We start from the raw sequence: 15,236 nt of genomic DNA on the forward strand, positions 1-15,236 counted from the left end.
TAACGTAAGTAAATAATAATAATAATAATAATAATAATAATAATAATAATAATAATAATAATAATAATAATAATAATAATAATAATAATAATAATAATAATAATAATAATAATAATAATAATAATAATAATAATAATAATAATAATAAAAACAAAAAAACCGCTTTTGCTTCCCCAACTTCGCAAAGGGGAAAACGCCATTAGATACAGCAAATTTAACATTAAATTTAAACTCCTCGCTTCCGGCTCGCTACCGGACGTATGTCCGCGCGCAAGCGCGCTTACGGCGCAGCTGCTGGTAGCGCTAGCAGCCCCAAAAGCGGCGGAACGGTTACCAACCGCCCCAAAACCAGCAACAATATTACTATAACCAACGCTTTTAACCCTTTTTTAACGCGTACCCGCATTGCAAATTTAAAAAATTAATTAATTAAAATATTAAAGCTTTTCGTACCCCCCGGTAATATTAAATTAATGTTTAAAATTGTAAAAGAATGGATTAAAACCGTAACAAACGCGTTCGAAACGCGGTTTTGCAATTATTGCAATTATATGCCTAACCACTTTTGCATTATAAAAAACGAAATTATTGTTAAAATACGCAACGTTTGCAAATAAATTACCAATTACGCTTTGGTTTTGGCAACCGGTTTGCCGCAAAGCGGTTAAACCGGCAATTACCCGCTTACGATCCGTTTTTACGCATTTTTCAATACCGGCCCCCCTTTTCCAAAATATATTTTTGCGCGCACCAAACGCAAAATTACCATTTTAATTAAAAACGCTTTTTTTAAAATTGCAAATCGCATACCCGTTAAAATTACTATTACATTAATTAAAAAGTTCGGCAATAACGTAAAAATAATGCGCAAGCTTTTTAACGGTAACGTAATAGTTTTATTTTATATAACCGTTATTAAATATACGAAAAATACCGCGTAAATTACCAAAATATTTAATAATAAAGCAATATACCAAACCCAAATTTATAACGTTATAATTAAAAGCATTCGATAAAATGCAACCAATAATAATAATATTTTGTTATACAAATTTAAAGCGCATAATATTAAAGCCAAAATTAATTTTATCCATATATAAAACGCCCGGCAACCGAAAAAATACGCTACGGTATTGGTTAAAATTACATTTCCCGCTATAACCCAAACCGCATGCAATAACGGCTTTGTATTTAAAAGCGAAATTTTTAACGTCGAACCGTTTGCAACAAAAGCAAAAACCGCTTAATATTATAAATGCTACGGGTAAAAATATAAATCGAAATTTTGCAAAAAAACGGCCCGTTGCCCGCATTGCGCCGGGCCATTACATAGCAATGGCAAAGCCGGGAAACTTTTATGCTTGTTATACGGGGGTTAATTTGTTATAAAAAAAAGCAAACCGAAATGTTGCAATTGCGGAAGCAATTATTCGGCTTTTTAATAAAAATGCTTCGCAACGAAAAAAAAATTAAAAAGGTTAAAAATACATTTTTAAACCGGTCGAAATAATTTGCTTTAAAAACGGAAAACGAGCGCGTATTTTAACCAAATTAAATAAATTATTTTGCCGTCCATACTTTCCCGCTTTTTGCATTTATCCATTCCTTACCCGGCCCTTTCCAACCGTTACAAAAAAAAACAATTTGCTTAATTTAAAATTGCTAACAAAACGCAAACGAAACGGTTTTTTATTAAAAATAACGAAAGCAAAAGAAAATTTCCTAACCAAGAAACGAATAAGCAAATTACAAAAATCCCGCAATAAAAAAACGTTAAGCTTTTTTAAATCCGTTTTTAAAATAAACCAATATTTTATAAACCCAAATTTCGCCCTTTTCGGCTTTAATAAAATAACGGAAATAAAGGGAATAAACGAATGCCGGGCCGTTAATAACCCAACGGTACTTAATAATACCGCGGTTACCAATTCCAATTTTGCTAATGCGCTAAACCATAAAGCCTTTTTTTTTTCCTTAATTTACCCTTACCCTAACCGCTTGCATTCCAGCCAACCCAATTTGGCCTTATACCAGCACCGTTTAGCTTTTTTGCAACCGGAATTACGTTTACTTTTAACCAACCAATTAACAATAATAACAATGTATAAAATTAAATATATTATATTAAAACATAGGAAAAAGCAAAAGGAAAAATAATTTTTTTTTTTACAGCAATAAATAATATAACATTTTAACCATTTAAAAATTAAAGCGTAACCAATACGGGAACCTTTCGAAACCGTACGGTTGCAATTACAAGCTTATTTACCATTAAAAATTTAATTTTAACGCAATACTTTACGTGCATAACGGTTTTGCTTTTAAATTATAAACCGCCCGGTGCGGCCATAATTAAATTTTAATTACAATTATTACGCCGAAAGGCTTATTAAAAATATATTTAATATATTTTCCAAATTTTAAAGCAAGCTTTAATTAAACAACGCCTTTTATTACAATCGCTATTTACCCAACCTAAAAGCATACAATTTTTACAAGCAATTTTAACTTTTATTACCCAATTTAAAATTTATACAATAAATACAACGCAAAAAGCAAAACCTTTTTAAAATTAGCACGCCGCAAACGATTTGGATTAGCAACGTTTTACAAAAAAGTTACGAAAAAAAACGAAAAAAAAAATAATACAATTAATTACGTTTAAATAACGCAACAATTCGAAATGGAATATTTAAAATAAAATAATACGATAAAAAAGTTTAACCATTTATTTTAAATATTTTGCGTTTTTTTCGAACCGTAGCAATTTTAATTTTAATAAATTAAAGGCTGGAAATGGAAAAACGTTAAATTAATATATAAATTTATTTACCCCTTTCGAGCTGTATAGCCCATGGGGAGCACTACGGATCGGGGTAGCTATTTAAAGGTAAAAACCGTGCTTCCAGCCGACAGCTGTTTGGTGTAAAGCCGGGTAAAAACTCCTTCCCTTCGAGGTATCTTTTACTCCGCGTCGTCTTCGTAAGTAGTTGTTTGTAAGGTGTTTTCCGCACCTCCAAACGTTAAATTAATAAAAAAATTGGCGAAAACTAAAGCCAAAATGGCTAGCAAATTAATAATAACCGGGAATATGCATAACGTTAAAGTTATAAATAAAGAAACCAATAAATTAATGCAATAGTTAACCCAATTTGCTAACCAGTTAACCCTTTAACGGAAACCAAACCCTTTTAATAAATGCGCCCTTTATTAAATACAAAAATTCGACGATTTTCGTAAAAAAGCGAGCCGCTTGCAACGCGCTTTTATTAAAAACAAAATGCAAGCAATATAAAAAGCGTACAAAGCCGCGAACAAAACATTTGTTAAAAAAAACGCTAAACGATATCCAACCATTAAAAAAGCGTTGTTTTTGCAGCGGAATAAAATATTAAAAAAAACGGCGCATTTTGGAAATTTAAAAAATGGGCCCGTTTAAAAAGCTTTTTAAAAAAAACCCAAATTAATTACCGAATTTAATTAAAACCGGAAAAAACCTAAATACGCTTTGTAATTATTAAAAAAAAACCGAAATTTTATTATTTAAATTTTTTCCAAACTTATTAATTAATATTTTTAACATTAGCAAAACCAAATTCCCGAATTACTTTTTTCCAAACCCTTTTTAAATGCCCGTTTTCGTTACCCCGCAAAATATTATGGAAGCAACGGGCTGCATTAAACCGTAAAAAGCTACGGGCCAAAACCATTTCCCGAACGGGCTATTTAAAGCCGCCGGATTGCCGGGCGCAACCGTTATCGCGAAATTTGCTAACGCAATAATTGCTATAAATTATTTTCCAAAGCGTTTTAAAAAGGCCCTTACGGTAATATTACCCAAGCCAAGCAAAATTACCGAAAAAAGGAAATAAATTGGGGGATAAAAGCTTATCGTTTTATTATTATTAATTTTAAAAGTTATCGAATTAATTATAACGAAACAAATTGCTAACAAAACGGAAAAAAAAAGCATTTTTTTTAACGGCTAAATAAGCAACTAACGGGTTAAAAATACGAAATTAGCAATTTAAAAAGTAATGGAAACGGTAATTGTAACATGGAATTATAGCGTTACCGCGTTGTTATTACAATTTAATTTATTTGGAGCATTCGATACCGTTAATTACTTTTAATTGTTAAATACGCTAAAAAAATACGGTTTTCCCTTACTAATTGTAAAATGGGTAAAAGGGTAGCTAGCAAATAAAATGGCCATTTTGCAATTTAACGGCAACATTTCGAACCCAATTCCAATTTAAGCCGAAATCCTTTAAAACTCCTTTTTATTTTTTATACTTTTTATTATATACATTGCATTATTATATAAAAACTTTAAAAGCATTTTAAGGATTTTCGTTACCGGCTTTGCTAATAATACCAACCTATTAACAATAAAAAATACCGCAAAAAATACGGCCCGTTTTTTAAAAATAGCTTGGTTAAAATGCAAAGCATGGGTAACCAAATACGGCATAAAATTTAATAGTACCAAAACCGAATTAATTTATTTTAACAAGGATAAGGATTTACCCGTAATTTAATTTGGCAATATAACGGTAGCTTTTAGCCAAACGGTTAGGTTTTTCGGGGTTTGGCTAAACGTTTGCTTTAATTTTAAAAAATACATAAAAAAAGCAAAAAGCAAATAAAAAAGGCAATAACTAGCATTTATTTAATTTATTTTATTAACGTAAGGCAATACGTTTGCAAAAAAAAGGCTTTTTTATAACGTAATGTACCGCACGGCCTTGGCATACGGCGCAACAACCTTCCATATAACCATACCGGCAACGGGCCGCCCCAAAAACGCCGTTAAATAATTTTAAAAAAAATAGCGCGCGTATTTAAAAACTATTGCCGAAGCTTACAAAATTACTTTATTAGCCAATTTCGAAACTAAATGCTTTACCCCCCCAATTAATTTGTACCTAAACGAAAGGGTATTAAAAGCAAAAAAAAAATGGGAAAAATTTGGAATAAAAAACGTAATTCGAACCGGCATTAACAAGGTGCAATAGTATTTTCGATAGCTAAAATATCGTAAAAAAACAAAGGTACCATACCCATTTAACTTGGCAAGCAAAAACCGGTAAGCGCAAAAATGGAACCTATTAAAACCCTTTAAACCCAAGCCCGGCCCCGCCCCAGCAATTATTTAAAAAGCGATTAAAACGAAAGTTAATGCTAAAGCATAAAAATTAACGAACTAAAAGCAAAATTATAAATTTATTTACCCCTTTCGAACTGTATAGCCCATAAGGAGCACTACGGATCGGGGTAGCTATTTAAAAGTAAAAACCGTGCTTCCAACCAACAGCTATTTGGTATAAAGCCGGGTAAAAACTCTTTCCTTTCGAAATATTTTCTATTTCGCGTCGTTTTTGTAAATAATTATTTATAAAGTATTTTTCGCACTTCCAAACGTTCGGTAAAAAAAAAAATTGTTATTATTTAAAGCAAAATATCGTGGTCCGGTCGAAAATCGGTTCGTTCGTCGCATTTAGGTCGCGTTATTAAGTGCACGTTTCCGTACCAATTTAAAGCCTTCCCGTTGCTCTTTCCTTTTTTATTAACTTTAATAAATAAATTAATATATCGCGGCCTTTTTCGCCTTTTTTTTTCCCAATCCCTTACGCAATTCCACCAAAAAATATTACCAGCAATTGCAAAATAGCAATAGCAATAACCGTTGTAAGTCCTCCCTTTTTAACTTTCGTTACTTCGTAACCCATTTAACGTTTAATCGTAAAACCGCACATTTTTAACGCTTTGCTAATACTTCGTTTCGGCTTCCCGCGGTTCGCAATTGCATTATAACGCCCAAAAAAAAGGATGGTACGAAAAGGTTTGCTTTATTTCCTTTTAAAGTAACGGGCGATTCCAAAAAGCGCAAAGCCCGTTATTTGTATATGGTTTTTTTTATATTTTTGCAATTTCCCGCTAATTTATCCCAATGTTTTTAACGATTTAACCAATTGCATTACGTGCATGCGCATAATGGCCCGCAAAATTAATTTTAATAAAATTTATATGCAAAATTTTAATAAATCCTTTTTGTCGTTTTTTTTAATTTTATTTTTCCAAATATTTTATTAATAAATTGCTTCGGTTTAAATTTTAAATTAAAAAAATGTATATATTATTGTTCGAAAAAAAAGGCTAGCAAAAACGGATAATGCACTTTTGCGTTAAAAAAAAACGTTTCGGAATCGGGCCAACGTATGCTTAACGCCGCGGAAAAGTTTAAATCCGTAAGTTTTGCTTTTATTGCTAACAATAACTTTACGAACCGTAAAAAGCATTACGTTTAAACGTTTAATTTTACGAACAAAGTAAAAGCTATAAGTTTTTTTTTTGCTTTATTATATCCTTTACGTTCCCGGTACGTTATTAATACTTTAAATAAAATTAAAAGGCTTGGCTACCCCAATACGAGCGCCGCGCTTACGCCGAATTTAAAACCGCTTGCAAAGCGTATTTTTTGAACGATACCCTGGCCCCGGTAAAATTTCCCCGTTATTTCGCGGGAAACCCCGAAATCGAAGCTTACCGTAACATTATTATTACCAACATTTCCATTAAAATATTTTTTATATTCGATATCGCTTTTAATTATTTTTAAGCTAAACGTAACGGGCTTAACAATTTTACGTTAATAAATTGCGTTAAAATTTATACGCGAAACGTTTAATTTCGTTAAAATGTTTACGCTTAATTTTATAATAACGTTACCGAATTTTTCGATCGCTATAACGAATATTTCGAAAAGGTTACCCCCGCCGATTTTTTGTAAATTAATAATAGCAACGGTAACGGTAAAAATAATAAAATGGCGAATGGTTTTTTTTCGGTAATTGGTAATTCCGCGGCTAAGTTTAAAAAAAAAACGATACGGTTAATTTTTAACTTATTAATAAATTTGGTTAGGGTAAGGTTGCGGGTCCAGCCGGGGTCGTTACGGCGGTAACGAAAGCGGTAAAGGGGGTATTGGCGGCGCCCGGGGTAGCAATTAAAAAGGCAACCGTTGCTGCATTCCTTCCCTTTTTTTAAACGTTTTTCCGTAACTTTAACGAATTCGATTTCGGTTTTAAAAATAAAAGCAATAACATAGCCGTTTAAGCGTTATATACCCAGCGGTTCGGATTTTTTATATTTAAAATTTTAAAAATAATTTGCGGCAACCCGCTTTTACGGGCGTAAATAAATTCCCGTTTTTTAGCGTTAAAATAAAAGGTTACGTTATTTTATTTATTAATATATGGTATTGTTAATAATTAATAAAATCGTTAAAAGGTTTTTTCGATAAGGTTTAATATAAATTTGGCTTTTTAAAGCCGGAGCGGTTAAGCTTTTTATTTCCTTTCCGAATTCGCCGCTTTATTGCGGCGTTTAACGTTTTTTTATTTTTTCCTTTTTTTTTTCGCTTTTTCCGCTTACGTATCGATAATATCGTTCGATAAAACGTAATTAAAAAACCGTTTTATTTTTATAAATTACTTTGTAACGATTGCTATTTCGTTTAGCTGGTTTAGCAAAAATTTTGCCGCTTTTTTTATTGTTTAAAAAAGTTTTTTTCTTTATTTTCGCAAATTCGGGCAATGTAGCAATACGTATGCTACCGTTTCCGGGTTTTGGCCGCATTAATACGTTGCGGTTACGCCGGGAACTTTTCGGGAAATTAAATAACCTTAAAGCTTTAGCCTTTCCGTTTTTAACTAAACCAATAACAAGCTTTAAATTTTATGGAAATTGCGGTAAAAGCTTAGGATTTTTTCGTTGGGCTGCTTTTTATTGGTTTTAACGCCTTTTTTAATTGCCGTAACGTAATTGTGCTACCTTTTTTTCCACTTTTCCAGTACCGTTATTTTCGGGTCCAATTTTCCGATTTAATTTAGCGCTTTTTCCCGTTAACGAAATAACCGCGTAATCGCAACCGTAAGCTTTCGCTTTTTATTTTTTAATTTCCGTTGTACCTTTTTGCAAATATTCGCAATTTTTTCCGCTAAACCGCCCTTTTTTAATTTCCTTTCGAAATGGGCAACGCAATTATTTAGCCATATTTGGATCGGGGCTATATGCGTTTTTAATTTTAGCAATTTTTATAAGGTTTTTTTGTAAGCCCCCGTTATTATTTTTAAGCAATTGTTTTGCGTTTTTGCTTACGCTTTAGCCATTTTTTTGGGCCGTAACGGAATAGCGTCGAATTTATAATAAGCCGGGGCCGCGTAACTTAATGCTGCTTTAATTACGGCCAGGTACAAATATTTGGTCCTGGTAAACGTAAATCCTTACGTTATTGCTGCTAAGCGCGTAATAAATAACATTTGGGTCGTTATTTTTTTGCGCATTTTTTAAATGTATTAGGTTTAATTTAATTTAAAATTAATTTAAAAATTTAATATTCGCATTGCTTTTTTTATCGTTTTTGGTTTTACCGTAACCTTTCCGAAACGGAAAGGTAGCGTTAGCGCGGGTTTTTTCCTTTTTATTAGCCAAACCAGCTAGTATTTGGCCGGGTTAAATTTTGTTCCAAATCTTTTTGCCCATTTTAAGCATACGTTGTAAACGGTTTTAAATTTATTGGTTGCGTTCGTTGCGTTGCGGTTAAAGCTAATTAAATTGGTATTATTTGCAAATCCCGTAACCGTAACCCTTTTTACTTTTCGTAACTTTTTGTACAAACTTGCCGTATAAATAATAAAAAAAATGGGTAATATCGGGGACTTTTGCGGGATTTTGCATAGAATTTTATTTTTCGCCGTATTTTTGCCGTCGAAAAAAAATATTATTTTCCAATCGTTTAAAAAGCTTTTAAAAAAATCCAAAATTTATTGTAGGAATTGGTATTTTTTTATTTCGTTAAAAAGGCGTATATACGATACGGTATCGAAAGCGCCGTTTATATTAAATAATAAAAAACCAACCACCGCCTTTACGTTTTAAGCCGTATTTACCACTTTTGTAAATAAACGCATAGCCGTTTTCGTAAATTTGCATTGTTAATTGTTTATTTATTTATCGGAAAGTAATTAATAACTTTTTGCGGCGTTTTTAATGCAAAACGCTAAAAATTTTTTTAACGCTTTCCTTATCGTTTTTAAAAAAGCAATTGGCTTTTACGCGCTTAAAATGTTTGGGTTTTTATTGGGTTTTTGAAAAATAATGGTACGAAATTTCCAAAACTTTTTTGGGAAATAATCGCGGTTTACGCATGCCGTAAACACTTTTGTTAATGCTTCGAAAAATACCGGTTTTATTGCTAGCAATCCCCCGGTAAAAATTTTTATTGGGTTTAAAGCTTTCCAATATTTTATGCTTTAAAAGGTTTTTTTTACATTTTTTACGGTAATTTCTTTGCAAACGAGCAAAGGTTGGGAAAGTGGTTCGGGGTATTTAAAAATATCGGTAATGTCCGCCGTTAATATAAAGAAAAATTTCCTTTTTAGGGCTGCTTTTTTCGCTTTTTTTATCGCCGCTACCTTTTTGTTTGGTAATTTTAACGACGGGAATAACGGGGGGGGGAAAAGGTCGGTAGTTTTTGTATTTTGCCCATTTAGCAATGGTTTACATGCTTTTAGCGTTTTGTATAATGCTTGCTTCGTACATTACGGTACGTTACGTATACCTTTTCGTTATTTTAATAGCGCTTTTCTTTTTTTTGGTAGCTTTTTTTATTATTGCGTAATTAGTTTCCGAACGGTTTGTTTTTTACGTTAATTCGGCCCGGTATTTGTTGCGAAATAGTTAAAAAAAATTTTCCGTTTACCAATTATAGCTTTCGGCTTTTTTTTTAATTTTGGTACGGTTAGGTTGCAAATTTCCAATATTGCTTTTATAATGTTGTTTATTTTTTCGTTAATTGTTTAAAGGTTAATAAATGGTTGTAACGAAAAGGGGATTTTATTATCCGTTAAGGATTTGGCGAATTTTTTATCGATTTTTTTCCAATTCCAACCTTTTAAAGCTAATGCGTAAAGGTTCGAAATGGTTTCCAAAATCGTAATTACCATTTCCGTATAATCGTTGCTACCTTAACGCTATTTTAACGGCTATTAAGTTTTTAACTTTTTGGTAGCCTAAATTAAATCGATAATAATGTTTTTGCAATAAAAGGCGGATTTTATCGCCGCATTTCGGCGAATTATTAATTGCATGCCTTATAGTTTCGCTAAACCGACCAATTTGGAAGCCCCCGCGTGCATCGATGCGTTTTTTAAGCGCTTTAATATTTATGCTTTATGGTAAAGGTTAAAATTTTTTACCATTAAACTATTGCTTTTCGGTTTTTTTCCGGCGAATTCGTTAATAAATATTATTTAATTTGTAATGGTTGTGCTTTTCGGAAACGGGGAATAAACCAACCAAATCGTTATATTTTCGTTTTAAATACCGATCGTAATTTTGTACCAATCCGGTTTTGCTTCGTAATTTAAAATACGTAGCGTTAATTTAATATAAATAATCGCTTTAGTAATAAAAGGAAGGGGGGGAACAAGCTATGGTAATAAAGAAAGGGAAAGCGCGTTGCCTTTTTTTTGGCGGTTTTAAAGGGATTCCGGTAAATTGCCGTATGGTTGCTGCGGGGTAAGGTTATATATATATTGGATTAGCTTTTTCCCGGCCCACAACGGGGATTTAGCGTTCCTTTTTAAATCCTTTGGTAGCTTTTGTATCGCTAATACGTTAAAGCTGCTTTTTTTCGCCAATAATGCGTTAAATACTTCCGGTTTTTTCGCTATATTTTATTAAAAAACTTTAAGCATTAGTTTTTTCGTTAAAAAGGTCTTTTTTTGCTTTTAGGGGGGGCGGTAACGTTAACGCTTTTTTTTTGTATAATTAGGTGCTAGGGGATTGTATATCATTAAATGATTGGAAAGGGGTAAGGCTTTTTTGGTTGGCCTTTTTTATTACTTCCCGTAGCGGTAAAAGGGACGCGGGTATCGCTAAAAAAATAAGTTTCGTCGGGGGGTCCGCGGGGGGGGTGCGGGGGGAAAAAGGCTTTGGAATGCGTAAACCCTGGTTTTTTACAAATAACGTAATAATTGCGTTTTTTCGTTTTGCCGTATAAAATTTCCTAAGCTTTTTTATAAATTGTCCGGCCGATTTTAAAAAAAAATTTTCCGTTTTATAGGTAAAATCGGTCGAAAAAAGGGTAATTTTAACTTCGCGTTAATTTCGCTGCGTATAAAAGTTTTTTCGGTCGGCGGGGTTGTATTTTAAATTATTATTAATATTTAAAAAAAAATTGCTGCAAAAAGGCTATTGCTTTTTTTTGCTTAATCGGTTCTTTTTTGCTCCCGTATAAGGGCTATTTTTTTCCGGGGTAAAAAAGGAAATTTTGCCCGCCCCGCTTCCGGCGGCGATCCGGCTCGCAACGATTTCGAAATAAAAATTATCGGGATTTCGTAATAGGTAAACCTTGTAAGCCAGGCTTTTTTTTTGCGTTATTGGGTTTGCTTTCGTACCGGGCAATATAAAAAGTAAAATGGGTATTTAATTTTGTTGTACGGGATATAAAATGCCCCAAACATATTTTTCGGCAATTTTTTTATTGCTTTTTTTTTTTTTATACCGTTTATCGTTGTATTTTTTTAATCCATACCATGCATACGCCGTAATTTATTTGCATTGCATGCTTTTGTATTCCCAATTTAAATAGCGGTAACATCGCGCCGTAATTAATTCGGGGTCGAAAGGTTAGCATTAATATACCAACTTATCCTATCGGAAATAATCCTTTTGCAAATTTATTGCGCTTTTTAAGCTCGCAATTTAAAACAACGCTATTACTTTTTTTTGCTACCTTTTTTTTTTATAACGAAACGGTAACCCGTTCGATATTTTTATACGGGTTTTTAGCGTTAAATGCTTTTATTAACTTTAATTAATATTTCGTTTTGCTTTTATCGTTAAAAAAAGGTTGGAATTTGCTGGTTGGTAAGCCCGTTATTACTAAAATTATCGTTGGTTTGGTAATTTTTAAACCGTTTATTTATCCGGTTATATTTTAAACCGCAAAAAGCGCATATTACGTTCGTAACCGGTTCGTTGCGGCGGGGTTACCGTAGCTATCCGCAACCCTTTTTATGCTTTTGCTTATATCGTTTGTTCCCGGCCCGGGCCGGCATTTTTTTTCCGTTCGTTAACGGGTATTGGCATTTCGGAAATGCAAACGAACGTTTTTTAACGGGTATTAATAAACCGCTTTAACCCAATTTTTACCCAATTCCTTATTGCAAATCCGTTTAATTTTTTTAATTTTATTTTTTTAATTTTTTATTTCCAATAACAATAAAAATTTTATTATCGATTGTAAATGCTATTGCTTTTTTGGCTTTTATTGTTTGGGGTGCTTTGGAAGCGGTTTGCGCTTTTGCGGTTACTTAAGCCCAAATTTATTTTTTATTTCCTTCGTTTGCGGCCGTAACCTGTTGCGCTTGGTCCTTTTTTTTAATATGGTTTTAATTCGTTTAAAAAATTAAAAAATTATTTAAATCGCGTTGGGGTTAATCGCTAAAATTATCGAAATTGCAATTGCTTGGTTGGTCGTTTTAACGTATCGAACAAATTTTGCAATAATTTTGGCGGCCGTTAATTTTTTTTTTTTATTAAGCAATTGGAAGTATTTTTTTGCGAATTGCATCGTTACAATAATTAATTAGGTTATTTTCGGGCTTGCGGTTGGTTTTTATCGTAATCGTTGCTAGTTCGGGTAATTCCCGTTGCGTATTGCGTGCTTCGATTGGTTAAAGCCAATAGCCTTTTCCATCGACGCCGCAACGGCGCTTCGGGGTATTATCGAGCTCGCTTAGCCCTTAAGCAAATTAGCGTTTCCGGTTTTCGTAATGGCTTTAGTTTTTTGTATGTCGTCGTCGTCGTTGCGCGCAAGCAGAAAACGTTTTTTTTGAATTAAAAGCAAAAAAAGAAAGGAATGGCTTGAAATTAAATAAAACGTTAAATGCAAAAAAATCCGCGTTATAGCAACGAAAGCGAATTTATTCCGGCCCGCAACCCCCGCAAATAAATTTAACTTTAACGGTTTAATGCTAAAAGCATATTAAAAATTTACCAAAGCCCAAAGCGCAATAGCCATTTAATTAAAACGGAAAAATTGGGATTAAAAGCGTTTTTTTGGAATAAAAACGTTTCCAACGTGCATACGCCCCGTTGCCCGTGTAAAACCGGGCAACGGGAAATAGCATTTTATTTATTTGCTAAATGCTTTTTTTATGTTAAGTGGAAAACAAGTTCGGGCTAGGAAAATATAAATTACCGCAAAGCATATTTCGAATAATGGCAATAAAAAATAAGCATTATTACCGGAATCGATACAAACCAAAACGGCCTTTTTTTGCCCCCCCTTTTTTTATTAACAGCACGTTTGGCAATTAAAACAAGCAAATTTAACGATTTTAAAGTAATAAAGAAAAACGATCGATTAAAAACGCAAACGTTAAAAGAACGAACCGCCCCAAACAAATAATTTAACGTTAAATTAATAACCAAATATAATTATTTTAACCACTAACCCAATATAAAAAAGCTACAATTACACGCCCAACCATACTTAATAATATCCAGCAGCAAATTCGGGAACAAATTGTTGCTTTACATATTTTAGCGCGTACGGATTCTTTCCCGCGCTATTTTCAATACCCGATCGAAAAACGCTAAATTATTTTTATTATTACTTTGCTTTATAACCGTTATATTTAATTACTTACATAAATTAAAAAGTGCAAAAACAACAAAAATAATATTATTACCGAAAAGGAACCGGCATTTACCAATTATTAAGCTTGCGCAAAAGCAAATTTTTTAATTTTTAAGTTATTAACGATTTCCGCAGCATCGTTAGTACGCAATAAAGCGTTAAAAGCTTTTAAAGCGTAAAAAACAAAGGTTTAAAGCACCGATATTATATTACCGGAAAGGGACCGTACGAATTCCGAACCAGCAATACCGGTATTTATAAAAACCCCGGTGCCAAAAAAAAAAAGCATTTAAAAACGGTTAAAAGCAAAATTAATACCGGTAAGTATTTTGAATTTGTTAAGCCCGTTTTTATTAGTACGCCGGAACGTGTAAACCTTAGTAACTAATGCGTTATAAGCCGCTTAATACCGTACCATACCGTTAACAAACCGATAAAGCATAAGGAATCGATAAAATTAAAGTAATTTATTAAATATTTACGGCAATTACTTAACCCAAAATTGCGCATATCCTTAACTTTAAAAAGCGATTGGTAATATTTAGCAAAAAGTACGGCCGCAATACGAACTTTTTTAATAGCAACGGAATAAAGTTAAAAAAAACACGTTAACGACCCGGCCAAATAACGAAAAGGAAAAAGGAAAAAATAATTTATCGTATTATACCAAATGTTCCAATTGGTACAAAAACAATAAAATAATGCGTTCGTATTTGGAAAAACCAATAAATTAACAAATAAAAAAATTACCCAAAATTATAAAAAAAACGAACCAATTTTAAAATAATAAATTGCAATTTTGCCAAACCGCTTTTTTTTGCTTTACTTTTTACTTAAATTATTAAACAAATAATTAATGCAATTTACGCAAATGTTACGCGCAAAATTAAATAATTAGCCGGAACGTAAACGGGAAAAAAACGAAAAAAGCATTTACGTTATTCGATAATAAAGCAAAATGCTTTTAAGGATTTCCGTTAAAACGTTTATCGCTTTGCAAGTTATAAATTTGTATCGTTAAACGAAAAAATTAAATTAAAATAAAAAAATAAAAATAATTTAACGGCAAAAAATAAAAAAAAACGAATTATATAATTAGCGTTAACCCGCGCGTTGCCGCCGTTATTGTTATTAGCGTTAAAAAAACCGTTATTGTTATCGGGCATTTTTACCGGAAAAGTACGGGAAGCGGGCCGGGCAAAAAAAGCGTTAAAAGCAATGGGATCGGAAAAAGGAAAAGCAACAATTGCTATTTAATTATTATTACAAACGCCGTTACCGTTGCGGTTAACGCGTTTAACAAAATTGGTTTTAGCCGTACTTTTTTTTTAAAAAAACCGTTAATTAATATTGCAATTAATTAAAATTAAAAATAAAATTGGAAATGGCCAAAAACGAAAGGAAAAAAAATATAACCAAATGCCGGAAATAAAAAGCGCGCTAAAAAAAATTGGAACGATAAAAATTAACCGGAAACGATGCGATAAAAAAGTAACGGTTAAAAAAAAAAAGACATTGTACC

General features: G+C 32.4%; 1 protein-coding gene across 1 annotated transcript; it reads left to right on the forward strand.

Moving 5' to 3' along the window:
• Nucleotides 1–1,767: 1,767 nt before the first annotated feature.
• On the forward strand, nucleotides 1,768–2,363 carry GGTG_04793 (hypothetical protein; the record flags this gene model as incomplete). Its single annotated transcript, XM_009222590.1, has 3 exons — nucleotides 1,768–1,920; nucleotides 2,010–2,038; nucleotides 2,213–2,363. Coding segments are annotated over 3 exons (333 nt in total), but the record flags the coding sequence as incomplete, so codon positions are not given.
• Between the last annotated feature and the right edge of the window lie 12,873 nt (nucleotides 2,364–15,236).

The sequence above is a fragment of the Gaeumannomyces tritici genome (assembly GCF_000145635.1).
Source record: "Gaeumannomyces tritici R3-111a-1 unplaced genomic scaffold supercont2.2, whole genome shotgun sequence".
Lineage (NCBI taxonomy): Eukaryota > Fungi > Ascomycota > Sordariomycetes > Magnaporthales > Magnaporthaceae > Gaeumannomyces > Gaeumannomyces tritici.